This window comes from Ctenopharyngodon idella, chromosome 16 (genome assembly GCF_019924925.1).
Source record: "Ctenopharyngodon idella isolate HZGC_01 chromosome 16, HZGC01, whole genome shotgun sequence".
NCBI lineage: Eukaryota > Metazoa > Chordata > Actinopteri > Cypriniformes > Xenocyprididae > Ctenopharyngodon > Ctenopharyngodon idella.
Genome location: NC_067235.1, coordinates 34327859 through 34350424, shown reverse-complemented (window position 1 = coordinate 34350424; position 22566 = coordinate 34327859). Strand labels below are relative to the sequence as shown.

The window sequence follows — 22566 nt, the reverse complement described above, 5'->3', positions numbered from 1 at the left end:
ACTATATCCACTGCTGTAGTATTCAACAGCTTCACCTTTGTAGAAGAATCTAATGAAGCTTATGTAAGCACACATGTTCACACAATGTCCATCAAGAGCAGAAAACATTCAGTATCAGTTGAATGGATCTGCGGCTTTTATGGCCACTTGAGGGGGGACGGATCTTTTCGGCTCGCTGTCTGTTCGTAACATGCCAACAAAGGCAGGACGTCGGGCCGATGGAGGTTAATGAGCAAGAAAAGTCAGCCTTTTCTACATCGTGACACATGGGGTTGGCTATTCGAACAAACGTGGGTCTGCCATGAATAGTATTTCTCTCTGCGTGTGTCTTTCTTTCTCCGCGCTACATCAGCATGCTTGGCATGATGTCAGATGAGTACAATCCGCCGCTCATTTTCTGTGCCGTGGAGTAGAAAAAGGAATGTCCCAGATTTCTAATGAACTAAAGCGAAAGTATTTGACTGGAAAAACACGGCACTCTCATGGAGTGGTGCTGTTTTTCCTATTCATTCATGTATAAAGACCCTGGTTAAGCCACAAGTTAGTCGTTCCCCAGGGTTCGCGGGCCGTTTGCTGAGTCTGGGCTTTCCGATTGGCCTCAGGGTGGTTGTTCGTGTAATTAAAAAGGATTTGATGTTTGGGTCATCGCTGACTAGAGAACAGGGCTCGATGCTCCTGTCTGCGCCATCCAGCCCTGTTCAATGAATATTTTACCATAATTATTTATGCTAATGGTTTATGCTGGCGGCCGCTAGATGATAATTGATAGCCTGTTGCTTATCACACTGTCATTTGGAAAGGTGTCGCATCTCTCACGCGCCTGCTAATTCGTCTTCTCGCCAGTAGCAACATATAAATGTGTCTTCACTTGTTTCTCTTGAGAGTTTCGCCTGGTTTTTGCACTTCAAAATAGCAATATGGGCCTTCTACAGGAAAAAATCACACAAAAGTGAAAATTTCGCGCCCTCGTGTTGTTCCAGACCTGTATATGAGTTTCTTTCTTGTGTGAAACACAAAAGACGCTGTTAAGCTACTGACCGGGCTGTCGAGCTTTAAAAAGAAAAACATTTTTATATTTCAAACTCTTGTGCAATATTTATGCATTTAGCAGACGCTTTTATCCAAAGAGAGTTATAATAGAGGAACATAAGCAATTTGTCACAGATCCTTCAATATTTGTAGTGGACAGTGCCAGGTTTATTAGAAAGCTAGACTAGGAAACAAGCTAAAGCAGAGGTGAAATATGGGGGAAAAGGTTTTCCCAGTAATAAAAAGCTGTTGTCATTGTTTTTGCTTTTCTGTTGGCTTCCATAGTTAGTATCTCCGCTTAATCGTACAAGTTAGGTGAGCAAAAAGATTGTGTAAGCTCAATCAAATAGTATTTTCACACACAGAAAGTTCTTCTCTTGGCATCTTCTGAAGCTGCATGATGAGTGACAGCTCCGAGAACAGGGGAAGTATTCCTTTGAGATCTCTAACTGCTCTTTATCCAAGCAGTGGCAGTTTGGCACTGGAAAACTCCTCTGTGTCCAAATAAAGCTTCCGCTCGTGTTTATAATGTCTCTAAAACATCACTGAGCAGGTCTGTTTTGCTGTCAAATTGTAATATGATTTTGACTTTCATTAATCCATTTAATCCCAACAGTCACATCTGTGATCAACATTTACTTCTGAGTTTGAGTTTTGAAAGGTGAGAAAAGGGTTGTTGGTGTAGAGATTTCAACTACAGATGTTGGATGTTTTGACATGGCCGGGGTGAATAGTCATATTTTTCATTCTAGTTGTTTTAGGGATTTTTAGATATATTTAGTGGAAAAGGATCATTTTGCTCTGTTTTTGAAAGAAATGTGCTCACCAAACCTGCATTTATTTGATTGAAACAACAATAAAAATTCTGAAATATTATTACAATTTGTTTTCTATGTGAATATATAGTAAAGTGTAATTTATTCCTGTGATCAAAGCTGAATTTTCAGCATCATTACTCCAGTCTTCAGTGTCACATGATCCTTCAGAAATCATTCTAATATGATGATTTGCTGCTCAAGAAACATTTATGATTATTTTCAATGTTGTGGAATATTTTTATAATAAGGTAAATTTACTTACTAGCCAAATTTTATAATATATAATCTTGGTTTCAGAGAATATATTTTGAATTACATTGAGTTTTCTGAACTCTTTGGCACATATAAGAATTTATATTTATTTATTTAGGGAGTAGCCATGTATAGTGTACAGTCAGTTGGCCATTATGGCAAAATGAACCTGTTCAGGGTGATTCTGGTTGATATTATAATAATGGCTGCATATTATGTCTTACATACTGACCAAGTCTGCAGTTTTAGACTCCCATGGGTTGCACACACTCCCAGTAACTTACTGTCACTGTTTTTTCTAGAAGAGACATGCAGTTTGTTTTTATCCAAGAGCTCTCTTAGCTGGAAAAAAAAAAAAACTGGGATAAAGTATGCAGAATAGTATGCTTATGTGTGCTGTGCCTGCAGGTGATAAAAGGGGCGGCTGTGGAGATCCGGGCACGCCGGCCCATGCCACGCGAGAGGAGGGCAGCTTTCAGCAGCACGCTAAAGTGCGCTTCACCTGCGCCACGGGTCACACGCTCTACGGCTCAGCTGAGCGGATCTGCTTCCCCAACGGCACCTGGTCGGGTCGTCAACCCACCTGCAAACGTAAGTAACTCCATTAGACGGCGTGTACACTGACACTGATGTGATGTCGAAAGAACAAAACATTTGAGCCGGTGTCACGGCGTTCTGTAATTCACGCAGAAGACGACCTTGCACCAGAGGAAATGGCTTAAAAGTGTTTTTTCTTTCTAGCTCTTTCAGCCTGACGCATTGTCCATGTCATCTCGAGGGTGACGGGTTATTGCGGTCCAGCGCCAAGCTGGGCTATAAAACAGATTTACAGATTGTTAGCGTGCAGGTCCCAGGAGGCTGAAATTTCTCAAGCTTGAATGTTTTTGCTACGCAGCTCTGGTCTAACAGCTTGTCTTGCATTAAATCCCATCATGCCCCCCTGTGATTTCCCAGGCCGAACAAACACCAACATCTCCCCACAATTTAACCCCACCCGACCCGCGAGAGAGGGGAGAAAACTGAATAAAATCTATTAGATTCAGAGGAAAAACCTTCTGGGCTCAAATAATCAATGCAGAATAATCAAATTGTACTTAATTAAGTGCCCGAGCTTGAGTGATTATTTTAGTATTATTTATATACTATTATGGTATGTATTAAAGAGGACCTATTATGCTTTTATGCAACTTTCTTTAGTTTTGCTGTTTGAGCATGAAAAAGTTTTCCAAAGTCCCTCCAGTGGGAGTTATTCTCTCTATCAGTGATTCTGAACTCCCTGAAACGCCTCCATTGTAGTCTTGAGTTTTTTTTTTTTTTTTTTGGGAACAAACACGTCACAATATTCCTAGTGTTAGAGTTAATTAGATACTTAAGTGATTAACTAAGTGACGATTATTAGATTATTGAAGACGCCTGATGATAACAAGCACAATCGCTGAAGGTCACCATAATGGTGATCAGTGTTTGAATTAGTTGGGCAGCTTGACTCTTGATTTTTAGATCAGTTTGTGGTTTTTGTAACAGTGTTTACCAAAACATAATTTGTTGCCAAGAAAGCCAGAAACAGAGATGATTTTTGTGTTTCTCTTTCCTTCAGTGATTGTGCTCGTTATCATCAAGAGTCTTCAATAATCGAAAAATCATCACAATCGAAAAATTCCCTGGTGGTTCATATGTGAACCACCAGCAGGGTGTTAAAGTAACACTGAAGCAGTGTTAGAGTTAATTAGATACTTAAATGATTAACTGAGTGATGATAGTTCGATTATTGAAGACATCTATGATAACGAGCAGAATCACTGAAGAAAAGAGAAACACAACAGCAACTGACTTCCAACCACAACCTTACACGAAATCAACTGAAAAGACATTAAATCTCTCTTATTACAAACCAGACTGACTTTATTTCAGGTAGAAAACATCTGTACTAGGGTTCAACAGCGACTATATTTCTTACGTAGGCTGAGGGTCTTTGGTGTTAACCAGAAAGTGTTGCTTCTTTTCTATCATACTGTAATTGAGAGCCTTTTGCGGTATGGCATCTCAGCCTGGTTTGGCAACCTCAGTGTACAGCTGAAAGCCCAGATTACACGGTTAACACAGACAGCCATGAAAATCATGGGAGTTACGCAGCATCCCACACTTCAGGCTGTCTATGATGAAACTATTATCAGACAGGCCCAAAAAATTATTTCAGATCCCAGCCGTGTCCTTCAAGTTTCTTCCCTCAGGAAGATGCTTTAGAGTTCCCCAGTGCAGGCTTAACCGCTTTAATTCCTTTGTCCCCCTGTCCATCAAAGCTTTAAATGACAAGTCAGCGAGAGGTTTGCCCCTATAATGCTGTTTTTAATGTAACAATACTCATGTATATTTTGTGATCTTTTTCATGTGAATTTTATTACTATGACGATTACAGGTGTGCTGTACGACGGGTAATATGCAACTGGTTGGTTGATGGCAATTTGTTTGTTTAGGTATAATTTGTTGTAGGTATTGTGTGTGTGTGTGTGTGTGTGTGTGTGTGTGTGTGTGTATTGTACATATGTATTATGTTATTTATTTAAGCAGCAGTCACTGGATTGTATGAGTCCAAGACAAATTTCCTTCGAGATAATGAAGCTTATCTATCTATCTATCTATCTATCTATCTATCTATCTATCTATCTATCTATCTATCTATCATTTCTGTCATTTGTTTACAGTTCTTTTTGAGAATTAACAAAGGTTTAGACGTTGATGTTTTATTGAAAATGTTTGGTCACCGTAATGGTGATCAGTGTTTCATTTAGTTGGCCTGTTTGATTATTGGATTTTTAGGTCAGTTTGTGGTTTTTGTAACAGTGTTTACCAAAACACATAATTTGTTGCAAAGGAAGCCAGCAACCGAGATGATTCTTGTGTTTCTCTTTCCATCAGTGATTGTGTTCGTTATCATCAGGTGTGTTCAATAATCGAACAATCATCACAATCGAAAAATTCCCCCATAATTTAAATTAACACTATTTGGTGTTCATATGGGAGCCACCAGCAGGGTGTTGAAAGTAACACTGAAGCAGTGTTAATGTTAATTAGCTACGTAAGTGATGAACTGAGTGATAATTGTTCGATTATTGAAGACGAGACCAATGACCAATGTTTGGTCACCATAATGGTGATTAGTGTTTCCTTTAGTTGGCCAATTTGACTTTTTAGGTCAGTTTGTGGTTTTTGTAACAGAGTTTACCAAAACACATCATTTGTTGCAAAGGAAGCTATAAACAAAGACAATCAGGTGATTTCACTTTCATCATCATAAAGAAAAGTGATTAGTTACTCTTATCATTGACTCATCACCAACATCAAGAATCAGCATATGAATATCAACAATGGTGACATACTTCAGGCTGGGTGCCATGAGTTTTATACTGTGGTGGCTCCCAGCTTGAATTGAGGCATGAGGCATGTCACCATTGTTGAGATTCATATGCTGATTCTTGATGTTGGTGTCTGAATGATGCACTTTTTCTAAAAAACAAAAACAAATTTTAAAGAAATTACACATCATTCAGACACACACATCAAGAATCAGCATATGAATCTCAACAGTGTTAACATCATGCCACAATGCATGCCAGGGGCCACAATAGTATGAAATGCATGACTCCCATCATGCATTGCAGCATGAAGCATGTCAGCATGTTGGCTTTCTTTGCAATAAATAATGTGTTTTTGTAAACACTGTTACACAAACTGACATAAAAAAAATCAAGAGTCGAGCTGCCCAACTAAATGAAACACTGATCACCATAATGATGACCACATATTTTCAATAAAACATCAACATCTAAACCTCTGTTAATTCTCAAAGAGAACTGTTGACAAATGACAGAAATAAAGTTAGTCTGGTTTGTAATAAGAGAGATTTCATGTCTTTTCAGTTGATTTCGTCTAAGGCTATGGCTGGAAGTCAGTTGTTGTTCTTGTGTTTCTCTTTCCTTCAGTGATTGTGCTTGTTATCATCAGGTGTCTTCAATAATCGAACAATCATCACTCATTTAATCACTTAAGTATCTAATTAACTCTAACACTGCTTCAGTGTTACTTTAACACCCTCCTGGTTGTTCCCATATGAACACCGAACAGTGTTAGTTTAACACAGGGGAATTTATTGTGTTGAAACTGGCGGTTATGGTAAGGGGCGGGACATTTCCCAAACACCAATCACAACACACTGCTCCAGCCGACCAATCAGAGCACATTGTGCTTTTCAGAAGGAGGGGCTTCATAGAGACAGGAACTAAACAGAGCGTTACTGACAGACTGGGAAGAGAGGAGCTGCAACAATGGAGAATATGAGGAAAATAATGAACATTCAAGCATGAAAACCTGTTCTAGTATAGCCCAGAAAGTACTTATTTCAGTTAGTTGCCAACAACACTGGACCAAAGCAAACTTTCAAAATGTCTGCAATGCCATTTTATGCAAATACTTTCTTTAATGGTAGCCACAAGCATATTTATTTTTAAAGGCTACTGTGTTCATGATGCTCTTCTAATGCAAATCTTTTTCATCCAATAGCTGTTCAATGTGGGAATCCTGGGACTCCGGCTAACGGGCAGGTTTTGCGAGTACATGGCACTAGCTTCTCTCACTCCATCATCTACTCGTGTGTGGATGGATACCGTCTCTCCGGTTCTCCCTCCCGGCAGTGCCTGGCCAACGGAACCTGGTCTGGCGCCGAGCCCAACTGCACTCGTACGTACTGAAACATGCTGGCAGAGTTAAAGTCTTCCTTCATCTGTTCTGTTTTCCCCCCAACTGTGTTTCTTGGTAAATGTTGGCAAAGACTCACCGTAATAACAAGACGCCCATTTGTAATTAGCCAAAACGACTGATGTTGTTGCTCAGACCCTGCTCACCTCATGAGAAATCTCATTAATGCAACAGGATTTATTACCGTCGCCGTCTAAGTAATAGTAGGATGAGATGACAGGCAGAATCAATCTCTCACTGACGTGTAATGCGAGATTGATGTCGGGGTAGACGGAAAATAATGAGCGGGGGAGTGCGGCGAATTACTCAATGCTCTGATGTGATGCTCTTTGTTGATCTGACAAGATAAACTGTGGATGTTAAAGGTGAAGTCATTTCAGAATGGCACAAATGATGAATGTTTTCAGACAAGCCCCCCGCCTGACATTGATTGGTCGAACAGGAAGTCCCGCCCCTAATGTGTTTTAAAAGTTTCATTTCAGTCAGACCAAAGTGAGAATTTCTCATTTTAAAATGTCATTAAGCCTGTCATTATGCTTTGACCGTCTAAATGTTGTTTAACCGAAGATGTTGTTCTGTACGATGACAAAATGTGCCATTTTTCAGCTGTAGCTTCTAACCCCGAGGCTTGACCATTATACTATCAATGTGACAGGCAGAACTGTAACAGAAGCATCCAGAATAATTGTTTATTTAGTTATATTTCCCTTGGAGACAGTCTTGAAACCATAAACAGTTTTATGATGTTATTCATGTACACCCACTCAGATAATGGTGTTTCCATAATGTGGTTTGTGTGCTGCTTCTGCTGTAATAGTGATTAGCTGTGGGGATCCAGGCGTACCTGCCAGTGGCCTGAGGTTCGGCGAGGACTTCACCGTCGGACAGAATGTGACGTATTCCTGCCAGCCCGGTTACGTGATGGAGAACGGGAGCGTTTCTATCCGCACCTGCACCCGCAATGGCACCTGGAGCGCCACCTTACCCACCTGCCAAGGTACAGGCTTGAGTTACGATACTGAGACTTTCTGGTGGTTTGCCGAGGCGTTGAGTGCCACAAACAAACAGATGTTGCTCTGAAGTTGCCAAGACGCCTTGGGTTGTGAATGGGCTGTTGTTTCTGAAGGAAGGCATCAGAGAATAAGGGCTTAACCATGAACCATATCAGAAGAGAGAGAGAGAGAGAGAGAGAATGAGAGAGGAGATTGATGAATATTTGACAACCCTTGGCCTCTTGGAGGAACGGTCGTTTACTTTGTCTGTATCCTTCGATTACTGAGACGATCCAAATAGACAGTATCCACATGGATTCTGCACTAGGAAAACTGACATTTTCTCCCTTTATCCAAATATTATTAAAAACGTGTTAGAGATTTTGTGAGCATATTGCGTAGTTGTGCTTAGAGTTGATTGTTTTATTTGTATAATAACGCAATGAAACATGACAAATGGTGCGACATAATTGTTGGCCAGAAATTATGAACACATGCAAAAACAAGAGAGGACCAGTGAAATTTTAATAACAGATTATGTTGTTGTCAATGTTTGCTTTTTCCTGTCAGCTTTTTTTTTTTTTTTTTTTTTTTTTTTTTGCATAGTAAAATAAAACCTATAGATTTTTTGCCCAATAATTTTGTCAGATAAGTAACTGGTCACTATTTCATATTCACATTTTTTTAGGTTTGCACACCTTTTTGCAGTTTTATATGTGTAAACAGTATATAAAACTATATTTTATTTTATTTATTTATTTAGTTATTAAATATCTATATAAATATATAAAACAATAAATATAATTATATCACCAAACAAATAAATAAATGTCATTATATTTATTTTTAGGTTTATTTTGAGTTAATTTCTTATTTTTATCATTATTAATATTATTTTTATTTTTTCATATTTAATTTTATAACAGCAGCGACTAATAATAATCATAATTATTAATAATTATTCATTCTTCCCTTCCTTTCTCCTTCCTTCCTTCCTTCCTTCCTTCCTTCCTTCCTTCCTCCTTCTTTCCTTCCTTCCCTCGTTCCTTCCTTCCTCCTTCCCTCCTTCCTTCCTTTCTTCCTTTCTTCCTTTCTTCTTTTCTTCCTTTCTTCCTTCTTCCTTCTTCCTACTTCCCTTCCTTCTTTTCTCCCTTCCTCCTTCCCTTCCTTCCTCCTTCCCTTCCCTTCCCTTCCCTTCCCTTCCCTTCCCTTCCCTTCCTTCCTTCCTTCCTTCCTTCCTTCCTTCCTCCCTTACTTCCTCCCTTCCTCCTTCCCTTCCCTTCCCTTCCCTTCCCTTCCCTTCCTTCCTTCCTTCCTTCCTTCCTTCCTTCCTTCCTTCCTTCCTTCCTTCCTTCCTTCCTTCTTTTCTCCCTTCCTCCTTCCTTCCTTCCCTCCTTCCTTCCTTCCTTCTTTCCTTCCTTCCTTCTTTCCAAATTCTATGGAGATTTGTAATTATTACTGTTAAAAACTAGGGCTGTCAATAGAACAAAACAGACACAAAAAAATGCATTTTATATTTTTTTCCCCCCTGTTTTTTTCTCTCAAACCCTTTCATAGGACATTTAGCTGTTTATTAGGAGTTATTCAGCTATTTTGATACATGTATTGTGAAATATGTAAAATTATAAGCAGCCGTTCTGCGCTATTAGATAACGCTAGTGTTTGGTTTTATCACCTGTGTGTATTTCACAGCTCATTTTAATGACAGGAAGCATTCCACATTATTCTGCATCGATTCCATCTTGGATGTGCGTCATTTCTGTCTGTGGCATTCAGCGCTCTCCTTTCAGCCGTTATATATTTGTTTTTTGATCCAATATCAGATTTGCTTTGGCAGCCCGCATGCTCACATCCGTTTACAAATCACCGAGAGGAAGCTTTCCTTCCTTCCAGCGTTCTCATTAGTGCTAAAACACTATTGACAGTCGTTGCTTGAAATGTTTTGTGTTTTTTTTTTGTAAGACTTCACCATCCTCATTACAGCATTAGTTCCTGATGGAGGTGAGGATAAATATCCAGACCTGTTTTTCCACACGCAACACCTTGTTTGCTTAAAAAAAAAAATCTGCATTGCGTAGTGTACGTGAAAATGGCGGCCATTAAAATTCTGAGAACAAACACACCGAGAGCAAGAGATCCTGCAGAGAAACATCAATGTGGCGTCCTAATAGACCGTAATGCAAAGTCATTAGAAAGCCATTTCTACGGCCCGGTGTGGATGGGTCGTAGCCCGTGAGTGATTTGTGGCCGGACGGACCCTCAGGCGTACTTCCCGTCAGTCTGCCACAAGGCATCTGTGCCCGAGGGCTCATCTCTCTCTCAGTTTCTCCTTCGTTGCTCTGCGTTTCACCATCCGCATCTGAAGACCGTCAGTGTCCAGTGACCTGTTTGAGAGAAAGCCATTCCTTTACACACACTGAGTGACTGATTGACATTTATGAAAGGATTCGCTGAACAAAAACTCTGCCATTTGAGCTGATTCTGACCAACTTAAAGTCATTTGATTAGCCATTGCATTCAGGCATTTGACAGATATGTTTGTGATTGGCTACAAAGCAACAACACATTGTAAATAGAAACCTTTGATGCACTTCACAGAGCTCTTACACAAAGTGTTTTAACCCCTTAAACCCAAAATTGAATAACAAAAATGGGTATAATTGTAAAGCTTAGAAACTCAGCTTTTTATTGCATCTAACCATTTTGATGAACTCAAACTTGTAGCGCCACCTAGCTACGAAAAGAATAATAATCTTGTTTTTCAAAACTACTGCCTTGATCAACACAAAATAGGTGTCGTTTGAAAGCTTAGAGTCTGAACTTTACAATGAATGTAGCCACTTTGATTAACTCCTAAGTAGTGCTGAGTTATTTGCTGATAAATAAAAAAAATATGTTTTGTACTGTAATATGTCAAAAACATCATACATCTCAGATAGTCATGTGTCATATGTCATTTGAAAGGTCTCAATAAGTAGAGTACAACAAGCAACAAATTGTTTTTGGGCTTTGACTAAACTTGAGTGAGTTTTTGTGCTTGAAGGCCCATATGTAAAAATACACGTCACGTTTTCGCTTGTAACTTCATAAAACATGCTCCGAGCGTGGAAAATGGCACATCATTATTTACAGCAGATTCTCACAATTATAAGTACAAAATCAATGAAAATGAGTGCAAAAACAACATAATTTATTGTGTCGATATTCTTCAACAAGATATTCGGAGTTACGACACATGAAACTCCACAGGTACACATGTAGCTAAGTAAAATCAAATGTAGCTTTCACATGGTGTTTTCACTTATAACTTCATGAAACATGCTCCGATCGCAGAAAATGTCATTACTTTTGTGTCTGTCGCTCAGAAAAAACCAACTCTAAAAATGGCTTCAGGGCTTAAAGGGTTAAAGCAGCCGGCTCTCAGTGGGTACTGGGATCCTCACATTAAATGATCAAACAAAGCTTTGACGGGACAAAGATCCATTGTGGCAGCCGCCAAAATATTTTCAATGCAGGAAAAACCCTGGCCAGAAGTGTAAACATTGAGCACCATCAGAACATTGAGAGCGGCCCACTCAGATCTGTCAGTCTCTTTCCAGCTCAACCAATAGCATGAGTTTGGGGCGTGGCTACTGAAGCAGGAAGAGCCAGAGGGTGTTTAGCCGGTGTGGGACCATGACTGACACGTTACACAGAAATTTTTGCAAAATATGCTTTATTTTTGTACTTAAAAAGTAATATTTAATAATAATAAACAAAAACCTGAAATTAAAATAAAAACTGAAAACATACAAATAAAAAGCTAATTCAGAATATTAATAAAAACTATAATAGTATATAAATCATATTAAACTTTGTTTAATTCAGGATAATGTCAACAAATCAACAGCATTTGTGCCGTTATGTCAGTTAATGCAGAATATTGTTTTCGTCACAATGGAAGAAAATGGGACCAAGTGTTCAGACAAAATACATTCTATGGAAACAAGTTTTCTGATCTTGTGCAGTGTTGCTTTTCAGTAGTTATCTTGTTTTAATAATTTGTGGATATTCAAAAAGACAAAATTGCTCATTAAAAAGGATTTTGCTGTTTTAACTTGTTTATTGCTTGAAAGAAATAAAAAAAAAATCTGTCAGTGCAGCACAAAATACACTTGCATTGAAAATACATTCTCTAAAAAACTATAGTTTATAAAAAGACTAATTAAAAAGTAATTTTTTTACACATTATCACCACAAGACTTAAATGTATGTTCACATGAGACTAGAAAGTTATATAAAGTTATATTCAACCTTTCAGTTTTGTTGTCATGATGTTCAATTTTGGTAAGTTTTGCATAATGTCTGTACAAGGATGTTAAATTGTAGAATATTACAATTTACAGTTGGCCAATAGTTTATACTATACATCAAATGGTGTTTTTGAACATTTTTAAGCAGGTTCTGGGATTCAATTTTGTTAGACCTAAAAAAATAAAATAAAAATAGAAATTCTGACTGTAATGTTTTAGATTTCATATTAGTATACAGCGGTATAATAGTATTAGAATAATATTTCTCTCTCGAAAGACGCTTCGAATAAAAGCATTTGCTATAAATGCATAAATGTAAGTTATTCGTACAGTAAACTTTTAATCATATTAGTAATGTAAACATTCAGTTGCTGTTTGAGGAGAGTTACAATAAGTGCATATGTAGGATCCTATCAGACCTTCTTCTGTACATTTCGGATGTGCTATCCACATTATTTTCAGTCGATATTCTCTCACATCAGTGAACAACACTGCGATAAACAGTTGCTGGAGGGGGAAAGGGTAGTTGGTTAGTTTGAAAAAGATTCTTTTTAAAGCACCTTGGCCGAGAATAAAGGTGGTGTATCGGGCGAAATGCTTTATACTTGGCAACGCTGCTGTTCACCTCAGGGTCAGCCGTGCAGACAAGCAGCAGTGACGCGGCACGTCTGTCATCCACACTGAGGCGCGAACGGCCTTAGGGACCCGCTTGAGCGATGGGTCTTTCTACGTGCAACACATGCTGAGCAACTGCAGAACGCACGCAAACATGATGCAATGCGTGTCCTGTAGAGCAGTGTTTCACAACCTTGTTCAGTCACAGCAGCCTTTGAAAAGTGGCACCCTCACAATACTGCAATTTCTGCCTTGAAAAGTATCGATGTTCAGTACCGTTTTCGATACCATGGGGAAGAACCGCCATATATACTGTCTTATAAACTTGTTTAATATCTAATTTTTGTCCATCCATTGAAAGCCTATGCAATCAATAATTTCTTCTGAAGAGATCACTTTATATGATGACTAGGGATGCAAATGGGTGGAAAATTTCCCATAAATTTCCATAAACTTTTCAAAAAGTTTCCAGATATTCTGGAAATTTTCCACTCCTTTGTTTCCCTAATGATGACAGATTTTAATTAAAGGGGACATATCATGAAAATCTGACTTTTCCCGTGTTTAAGTGCTATAATCGGGTCCCCGTGCATCTACCAACCCAGAAAATGTGAAAAAGGACAACCCAGTAACTTTGTTTTGGTAAGTCTTTCTCTGCAAGCATGTGAAAAAACGAGCTGCTCAGATTGACAAGCTATAATAAATGATCTGAATTTTTTTTAAAGACTAGTAAACAGCAATAAAATAATACCAAACAAACAAATTACTAAGGTTAGCACAAATAAATACAACAGAATAAAGATACAAATGAAATAAACTGCTTAAAGTTTTTCAGGTAGGTCTAAGAGTAGTGGGGCTATTCAGGTATAGAAATATAACACTGGATAGTCTTCATTGTAAAAATGGTATACAGATTAATCAATTAAAGTTACAAAAGTTAATCAGTCAAAAGCAGCAAGTGATTTTCTCTTTGTCTTTTGTTGTTTGATTAACATTAACAACATAGAGAGCGGCACATTTATTAGGCTGCTGTCACTTTAAGACCCTACTTTCACTTAGGACAATTGTGCTTATGTGAATACTCGGCAAGACAGACATTGTGACATTGTGTATTTTTCTGCGTATTTGACCGTTTAAGCACGTTTGGCACTGTATGAAAGGCGGCTTTACATGTGCACGCTTTGGATGTGAGTGGAGGAATTAAAATTTTGCGCAATCCTGCGCCGAAATTCAGACAAAACATTCTTATGATTCGCATTTTTACTATGCATTTGTGTGTGTTTTTTGATATTATTAGAGACATCAGAGATTGGTGGTATATGTCACATGCTTTATACACATTTTAGCAATTTAAAAATGTTTGAAGGCAGAAGGCAGGCCGGTAGCCCCGCCCCCAAACTCACACTATTGGCTGAACCAGGACTTGTTTATATTTTGCGCCAATCTATTTGGGTGAGCTATTCCTTTAAAGCAAGATATAAGGATACTTTTTATCCATTCAAAATGGCACCTTTAAAGCTGTCTATCTGCAGCTGATTTAACATTCAACACTCTTCGGAGAGATGAGAACACTCAGGATTTCTGTTTTTAACCTTGTTAGCTTCCATGTCACGTTAAACTCGGTCCTTGAGCCACGAGATTCACACATGAAATGTTTCACAGGATCATCATCATGCATTTAAAGCAGTCTCCACACACCTAATTTATTATACATTAAACATCCTCCTCATACGTGAAGGCTTTCAGTCATCCAGGTCACTGTAGAAAGTCAGCTAAACTTTGTCCAAAGCGGCTGCGCTGGGTTTATCCCCTCTCTTTTGACTGTGATTGGGTCGGACAGCTCTGCAAACTCTCTCTGAGTCTGCGCTCATATATTTACTGAAGCAGCGGCACTATGAGCTGCAGGCTTAAGGCCAGTGTGCTCTTCATCCTGCCTTCACACTTAATCTCCAAAGCTATGAGCCGCTCACAGGAGGTTTCCAACACCTCCAGATCAGCGAGGCAGCCGTGCAAGTCATATTTTCCTACTGAAGAGAATTGTATGAAGCACAAAGCTTCGAGGAGCAGTTCACCCAAAAATGAAATATGTCATCATTTACTCGCCCTCACGTCACTCCAAACGCGTATGACTTTATTTTCTTCTGTGGAAAAAAAAAGGAGAAATTTTAAAGGAAAATAATTTTATTGGGACTGGCGAGATCCAAAAATGGCTGTAAAAGTAGCAGCGTCAGGGAGATTTGTCACCACATTTAGCAACTTTCTCATGTACAGTCTGCATTTTGAGTGAATCAGTCAGGTGAACCAATGATTCAATGACTCCTTCATAAAGAGAACCATTAACTTCATTCCTGAATGAATCCAGTTTTGCTTTGAATAACCAGCACAAAAGTAAGATTGATTACCTGATCCTGGATAGCAAAATATGGGATTTCCAAATCCAGATCATTCTGGATCCTGAAGATCATTTAAAATCATTATTGTGTTAAATGAGAAAAGCATAATATATAATATATAAATCTTATATTATATAAAAGCATACAATATTTTATTTGATTCAACATAGAATTTATTACACAAACTTTTAGGGTACAACAGCCATGATTTTGTAGTTTTTCAGAAGCTGCATCTGAATTGGTATTTAGATATATTTACAAACCAAAACTGTTTGGTTACCAACATTCTTCAAAATATCTTCCGCAAAATGTTACGCAAAAGAAAGAAAGTCATACAGATTTGAAATGACACGAGGGTCAGTAAATGTAAACAAACAGAATTTAGATTTTTGGGTGAACTATCCCCAAAATATTATTTTTTTTAATAAAGTGATACTCTAAATAAGAAACTAAAACTGCCAGTAGGTGGCAGTAGTCATTGAGTCATTCATTCATTTGATTTGTTCAAACGCTTATTCATTCAGGAATAAAATAAATTACTCTCTTTATGAATGAGTCATTGAATCATTGGTTCACCCGATTGATTCGCTCAAAATGCAGATTCATTCAGGAGTGAAGTAAATGGCTCTCTTTATGAATGAGTCATTGAATCATTGGTTCACTTGATTGATTTCCTCAAAATGCAGATTCATTCAGGAGTAAAGTAAATGGCTCTCTTTATGAATGAGTCATTGAATTATTGGTTCACCTGATTGATTTGCTCAAAACGCAGATTCATTCAGGAATAAAATAAATAACTCTATGAATGAGTCATTAAATCATTGGTTCATCCGATTGATTCGCTCAAAACGCAGATTCATTCAGGAATAAAATAAATAACTCTCTTTATGAATGAGTCATTGAATCATTGGTTCACCCGAATGATTCGCTCAAAACGCAGATTCATTCAGGAATAAAATAAATAACTCTCTTTATGAATGAGTCATTGAATCATTGGTTCACCCGAATGATTCGCTCAAAACGCAGATTCATTCAGGAATAAAATAAATAACTCTCTTTATGAATGAGTCATTGAATCATTGGTTCACTCGATTGATTTGCTCAAAACGCAGATTCATTCAGGAATAAAATAAATAACTCTATGAATGAGTCATTGAATCATTGGTTCATCCGATTGATTCGCTCAAAACGCAGATTCATTCAGGAATAAAATAAATAACTCTCTTTATGAATGAGTCATTGAATCATTGGTTCACTCGATTGATTTGCTCAAAACGCAGATTCATTCAGGAATAAAATAAATAACTCTATGAATGAGTCATTGAATCATTGGTTCATCCGATTGATTCGCTCAAAACGCAGATTCATTCAGGAATAAAATAAATTACTCTCTTTATGAATGAGTCATTGAATCATTGGTTCACCCGATTGATTCGCTCAAAACGCAAATTCAGAAACGAAACACCGCTGTGTGGCTCAGAGACGCACAACAGTTCTGCTCTGGCTATATAGGTAATATCTTCATTATTGCAGGCAGTTTTCAAACACTTTTTGTGTCTGCAACAACTACTTTTTAATTTTTTTATTGAGCTGCTACAGCTGATTTGTTTTCAGATCTTGTACTTGTATATGACAGCCAATGGAAACGCAAACATGTAAGATCTACATCTTCCTTTAACACCAAAAAAATATTTATTTTATTGGCATATATTTAAAATGTCCTTTTGTGTCCAACATAAAACTGATTTTGGAATGACATGAGTTTGAGTAAATAATGGTCTGAACTGTCCCTTTAATGAAAGCTGATGGCTGTTCAGTGTGATGAACTAATGGACACATCATTGACCTTTGAGTGTAATTTGTTAGTTTTGCATGGGTAGATTTGCACATGTACAATGTGAGCAGCGCCGTGACTCTCGCACATCTTTTTTTAGCGTGTTTTATTGGGGCACTTGCTTTCCAAAAAATCTCATCATTTATTCATACGCCGTCCGAACCCCAGCTGCTCCCCTCCGACTGCTCTCTCCAACACTGTCAGAGTATCAGCGGATGAGTTTTCCATCTGCTCCCCCCGCGTGCTTTTTTTCAATTCGAAGATTTGCAATTTAAAAATCTTTTGATTGGCCCCGCAGACGTTTGCTGACTTCTGTTGATTTTCGTATGTTCAGTAAATAAACATTTGCATGGATTTACCACTTGCTCCAGACACAAAACAGCGGTGAACTCTTCCCAGAACGCTTATTAAAGTTCAAGTACAGATGATGCAACAGGTGAAAGCAGGTTGCAAAAGATGGATTCCAGCCCTGGGGTTTCCAGCTAATGTTGTGTTTATCCAGCCTCTATCAAACCTCTTAACATCATGAACACAAGCAAGGGTGCTGTAAAAACCCTGTGTTTTAGTCACCCTTCACCAATGACACTTTACACCAGTGGAGTGATCATCAATGATGTTTGAATACAGTGTTTGTGCTTTATTGTCTGATGTTGAAGTGGAATGTGGTCCTTCAAAAACCCTTTCTTTCTTCATTGATGGGCTTTCTAGACTGTCTACAAAATATTAAAGCTTGGCCAGAGGGCAGTACTGCCTCAAAATACAGATCAGGACTCCAGGACTTTGGTTGTCTTTTTCCGTGTGTTGTGTGTGGATTGTGTGTCGGGACATGAAAAGTGAATTTACTCCAGCGTTACAAAATTTGAGGTCAGTATTAATTTATGTTTTTGAAGTAAGGCTCTTCTCATGTGACACTGAAGACTGGAGTAATGATGCTGAAAATTCAGCTTTGATCACAGGAAGAAATTACATTTTACTATATATTCACATAGAAAACAGCTATTTTAAATTGTGATAATATTTCACAATTTTTACTGTATTTCTGATCAAATAAATCCAGCCTTGGTGAGCAGAAGAGACTTCTTTTTCTTCTGTTTAGCACTCTTTGGTTTGCATTATTAATCTGAAAACGTGCGATAAATGAGTTTATTTAGTTAGTGATCCTGACAGCTGTGTGTGTGTGTGTGTGTGTGTGTGTGTGTGTGTGTGTGTGTGTGTGATGTGGGACAGCGAGCAACAAGGTCCTGACGCTGTGGGATATATCAAAATTAACATTTATTTGAACTCTCTAGTGTTTGACAGATATTCAGATGTTTTCAGATCCATCATAAGATGCCAAACATCATGTTAATTTATTACATGAGGGTATTAAAGTTGCAGGTTTAATGAAATGAATATGAATGAACCCAGTTCCTGCTCAGTGGGAACAAATAAAACAACGGAGTCTGAATGTAGACGCCATTATGAATGTGTGCTTGACTGACCTGAGTCTCAAATATGATTGATTAATAGCTGAGATTTGTTTGTGCAGTATTTATTAGATTAATATTTATTAAGTGCATGTATTACCTTTTATTATGCCCATTGGAAATGTGTGTTTTGTCTAGTAGTGGTTTTGTATATTGGTTACAAACATCTAGTGAAACAGTCTTAAACCGTTTTTTGTAGCATTGCATCTGCTTATATGTTTGCATTGTTGTTGATCAAACAACCCCTGATATGCATAATTCCTTTATTGAATGTAACAGTAAAGTGACACAGGCATCACATGTAAATAAACGATGTTATTGACGGGCTTCCATGCATTGGTAATGAACTCGACGCTCTCTCTTCCAGCGGTGACCTGCACCGCTCCTCCCAGCATCTCTAACGGTGAGGTGGAGGGATCAGTGTTCGAGTGGGGCACCAGCGTGAGCTACCGCTGCCTGATGGGATACGAGCTGTCCTTCCCCGCCGTCCTCACCTGTGTCGCCAACGGCTCCTGGAGCGGAGAGCTTCCTCTGTGTCTGCGTGAGTATCGCCAACTGGAGGGAACAGATCACACAAAAATTAAAATGTTTGCACTAAGTGAAAATAGATGCTGTTTAAACTTAGTGCAAATAGTGGCAGATACTTATGGAAGCTTGTTTCCACCATGAAATAAAAAAAAAAAAAAAAGGTAATTGCAACTTTCTCACAATTATGATTTTTTTCAGTTGCAAAGATATAAACTCACAATTCTGTGATATAAAGTCTGAATTACGAATTATAAAGTCAGAATTGAGTGATATAAAGTCAGAATTGAGTGATATAAAGTCACAATTGTGTGATATAAAGTCAGAATTGCAAGATAAAAAGTCTGAATTGTGAGTTATAAAGTCTGAAATACGAATTATAAAGTCAGAATTGAGTGATATAAAGTCAGAATTGTGTTATAAAGTCAGAATTGCGAGATATAAAATCAGAATTGCGAGATATAAAGTCAGAATTGAGTGATATAAAGTCAGAATTGTGAGATATAAAGTCAGAATTGTGAGATATAAAGTCAGAATTGAGTGATATAAATTCAGAATTGTGAGATATAAAGTCAGAATTGAGTGATATAAAGTCAGAATTGTGAGATATAAAGTCAGAATTGAGTGATATAAATTCAGAATTGTGAGATATAAAGTCAGAATTGAGTGATATAAATTCAGAATTGTGAGATATAAAGTCAGAATTGTGAGATATAAAGTCAGAATTGTGAGATATAAAGTCAGAATTGAGTGATATAAAGTCAGAATTGTGAGATATAAAGTCAGAATTGTGAGATATAAAGTCAGAATTGAGTGATATAAAGTCAGAATTGTGAGATATAAAGTCAGAATTGAGTGATATAAATTCAGAATTGTGAGATATAAAGTCAGAATTGAGTGATATAAATTCAGAATTGTGAGATATAAAGTCAGAATTGAGTGATATAAAGTCAGAATTGTGTTATAAAGTCAGAATTGCGAGATATAAATTCAGAATTGTGAGATATAAAGTCAGAATTGAGTGATATAAAGTCAGAATTGTGAGATATAAAGTCAGAATTGTGAGATATAAAGTCAGAATTGTGAGATATAAAGTCAGAATTGAGTGATATAAATTCAGAATTGTGAGATATAAAGTCAGAATTGAGTGATATAAAGTCAGAATTGTGAGATATAAAGTCAGAATTGAGTGATATAAATTCAGAATTGTGAGATATAAAGTCAGAATTGAGTGATATAAATTCAGAATTGTGAGATATAAAGTCAGAATTGTGAGATATAAAGTCAGAATTGTGAGATATAAAGTCAGAATTGAGTGATATAAAGTCAGAATTGTGAGATATAAAGTCAGAATTGAGTGATATAAATTCAGAATTGTGAGATATAAAGTCAGAATTGAGTGATATAAAGTCAGAATTGTGAGATATAAAGTCAGAATTGAGTGATATAAAGTCAGAATTGTGAGATATAAAGTCAGAATTGTGTGATATAAAGTCAGAATTGTGAGATATAAAGTCAGAATTGTGAGATATAAAGTCAGAATTGTGAGATATAAATTCAGAATTGTGAGATATAAAGTCAGAATTGTGAGATATAAAGTCAGAATTGAGTGATATAAAGTCAGAATTGAGTGATATAAAGTCAGAATTGTGAGATATAAATTCAGAATTGTGAGATATAAAGTCAGAATTGTGAGATATAAATTCAGAATTGTGAGATATAAAGTCAGAATTGTGAGATATAAAGTCAGAATTGTGAGATATAAAGTCAGAATTGTGAGATATAAAGTCAGAATTGTGAGATATAAAGTCAGAATTGTGAGATATAAAGTCAGAATTGTGAGTTATAAAGTCAGAATTGTGAGATATAAAGTCAGAATTGTGAGATATAAAGTCAGAATTGAGAGATATAAAGTCAGAATTGAGTGATATAAATTCAGAATTGTGAGATATAAAGTCAGAATTGAGTGATATAAAGTCAGAATTGTGAGATATAAAGTCAGAATTGAGTGATATAAAGTCAGAATTGTGAGATATAAAGTCAGAATTGAGTGATATAAAGTCAGAATTGTGAGATATAAAGTCAGAATTGAGTGATATAAAGTCAGAATTGAGTGATATAAAGTCAGAATTGAGTGATATAAAGTCAGAATTGTGAGATATAAAGTCAGAATTGAGTGATATAAATTCAGAATTGTGAGATATAAAGTCAGAATTGTGAGATATAAAGTCAGAATTGAGTGATATAAAGTCAGAATTGAGTGATATAAAGTCAGAATTGAGTGATATAAAGTCAGAATTGTGAGATATAAAGTCAGAATTGAGTGATATAAATTCAGAATTGTGAGATATAAAGTCAGAATTGAGTGATATAAATTCAGAATTGTGAGATATAAAGTCAGAATTGTGAGATATAAAGTCAGAATTGTGAGATATAAAGTCAGAATTGAGTGATATAAAGTCAGAATTGTGAGATATAAAGTCAGAATTGAGTGATATAAATTCAGAATTGTGAGATATAAAGTCAGAATTGAGTGATATAAAGTCAGAATTGTGAGTTATAAAGTCAGAATTGTGAGATATAAAGTCAGAATTGTGAGATATAAAGTCAGAATTGTGAGATATAAAGTCAGAATTGAGTGATATAAAGTCAGAATTGAGTGATATAAAGTCAGAATTGTGAGATATAAAGTCAGAATTGAGTGATATAAAGTCAGAATTGAGTGATATAAAGTCAGAATTGTGAGTTATAAAGTCAGAATTGTGAGTTATAAAGTCAGAATTGCGAGATATAAAGTCAGAATTGCGAGATATAAAGTCAGAATTGCGAGATATAAAGTCAGAATTGCGAGATATAAAGTCAGAATTGCGAGATATAAAGTCAGAATTGCGAGATATAAAGTCAGAATTGCGAGATATAAAGTCAGAATTGAGTGATATAAATTCAGAATTGTGAGATATAAAGTCAGAATTGTGAGATATAAAGTCAGAATTGTGAGATATAAAGTCAGAATTGTGAGATATAAAGTCAGAATTGAGTGATATAAAGTCAGAATTGTGAGATATAAAGTCAGAATTGAGTGATATAAATTCAGAATTGTGAGATATAAAGTCAGAATTGAGTGATATAAAGTCAGAATTGTGAGTTATAAAGTCAGAATTGTGAGATATAAAGTCAGAATTGTGAGATATAAAGTCAGAATTGTGAGATATAAAGTCAGAATTGAGTGATATAAAGTCAGAATTGAGTGATATAAAGTCAGAATTGAGTGATATAAAGTCAGAATTGAGTGATATAAAGTCAGAATTGTGAGTTATAAAGTCAGAATTGTGAGTTATAAAGTCAGAATTGCGAGATATAAAGTCAGAATTGCGAGATATAAAGTCAGAATTGTGAGTTATAAAGTCAGAATTGTGAGTTATAAAGTCAGAATTGCGAGATATAAGGTCAGAATTGCGAGATATAAAGTCAGAATTTCGTGATATAAAGTCATTCCTCGTCTCTAAAGGCCTCTCCTTCTCCTAACCCTCTTTGACTTCAATCATACGTCCTCTTCCCAAAACTCTGTCCTCTCAAGCCATAGAGCCGAGCTGCTGTC

The 22566-nt window shown here is 36.8% G+C and overlaps 1 protein-coding gene across 3 annotated transcripts in view; it reads left to right on the top strand.

Moving 5' to 3' along the window:
- The window catches only part of csmd3a (CUB and Sushi multiple domains 3a), a 305727-nt gene that overhangs the window by 253803 nt on the left and 29358 nt on the right, over positions 1-22566 (top strand). For all 3 annotated transcript variants that reach the window (XM_051864521.1, XM_051864522.1, XM_051864520.1), the window contains exons 57-60: positions 2508-2690; positions 6657-6833; positions 7669-7848; positions 18811-18984. In XM_051864521.1, the coding sequence (XP_051720481.1) occupies positions 2508-2690; positions 6657-6833; positions 7669-7848; positions 18811-18984 (714 nt within the window). The remainder of the gene's footprint in view (positions 1-2507; positions 2691-6656; positions 6834-7668; positions 7849-18810; positions 18985-22566) is intronic.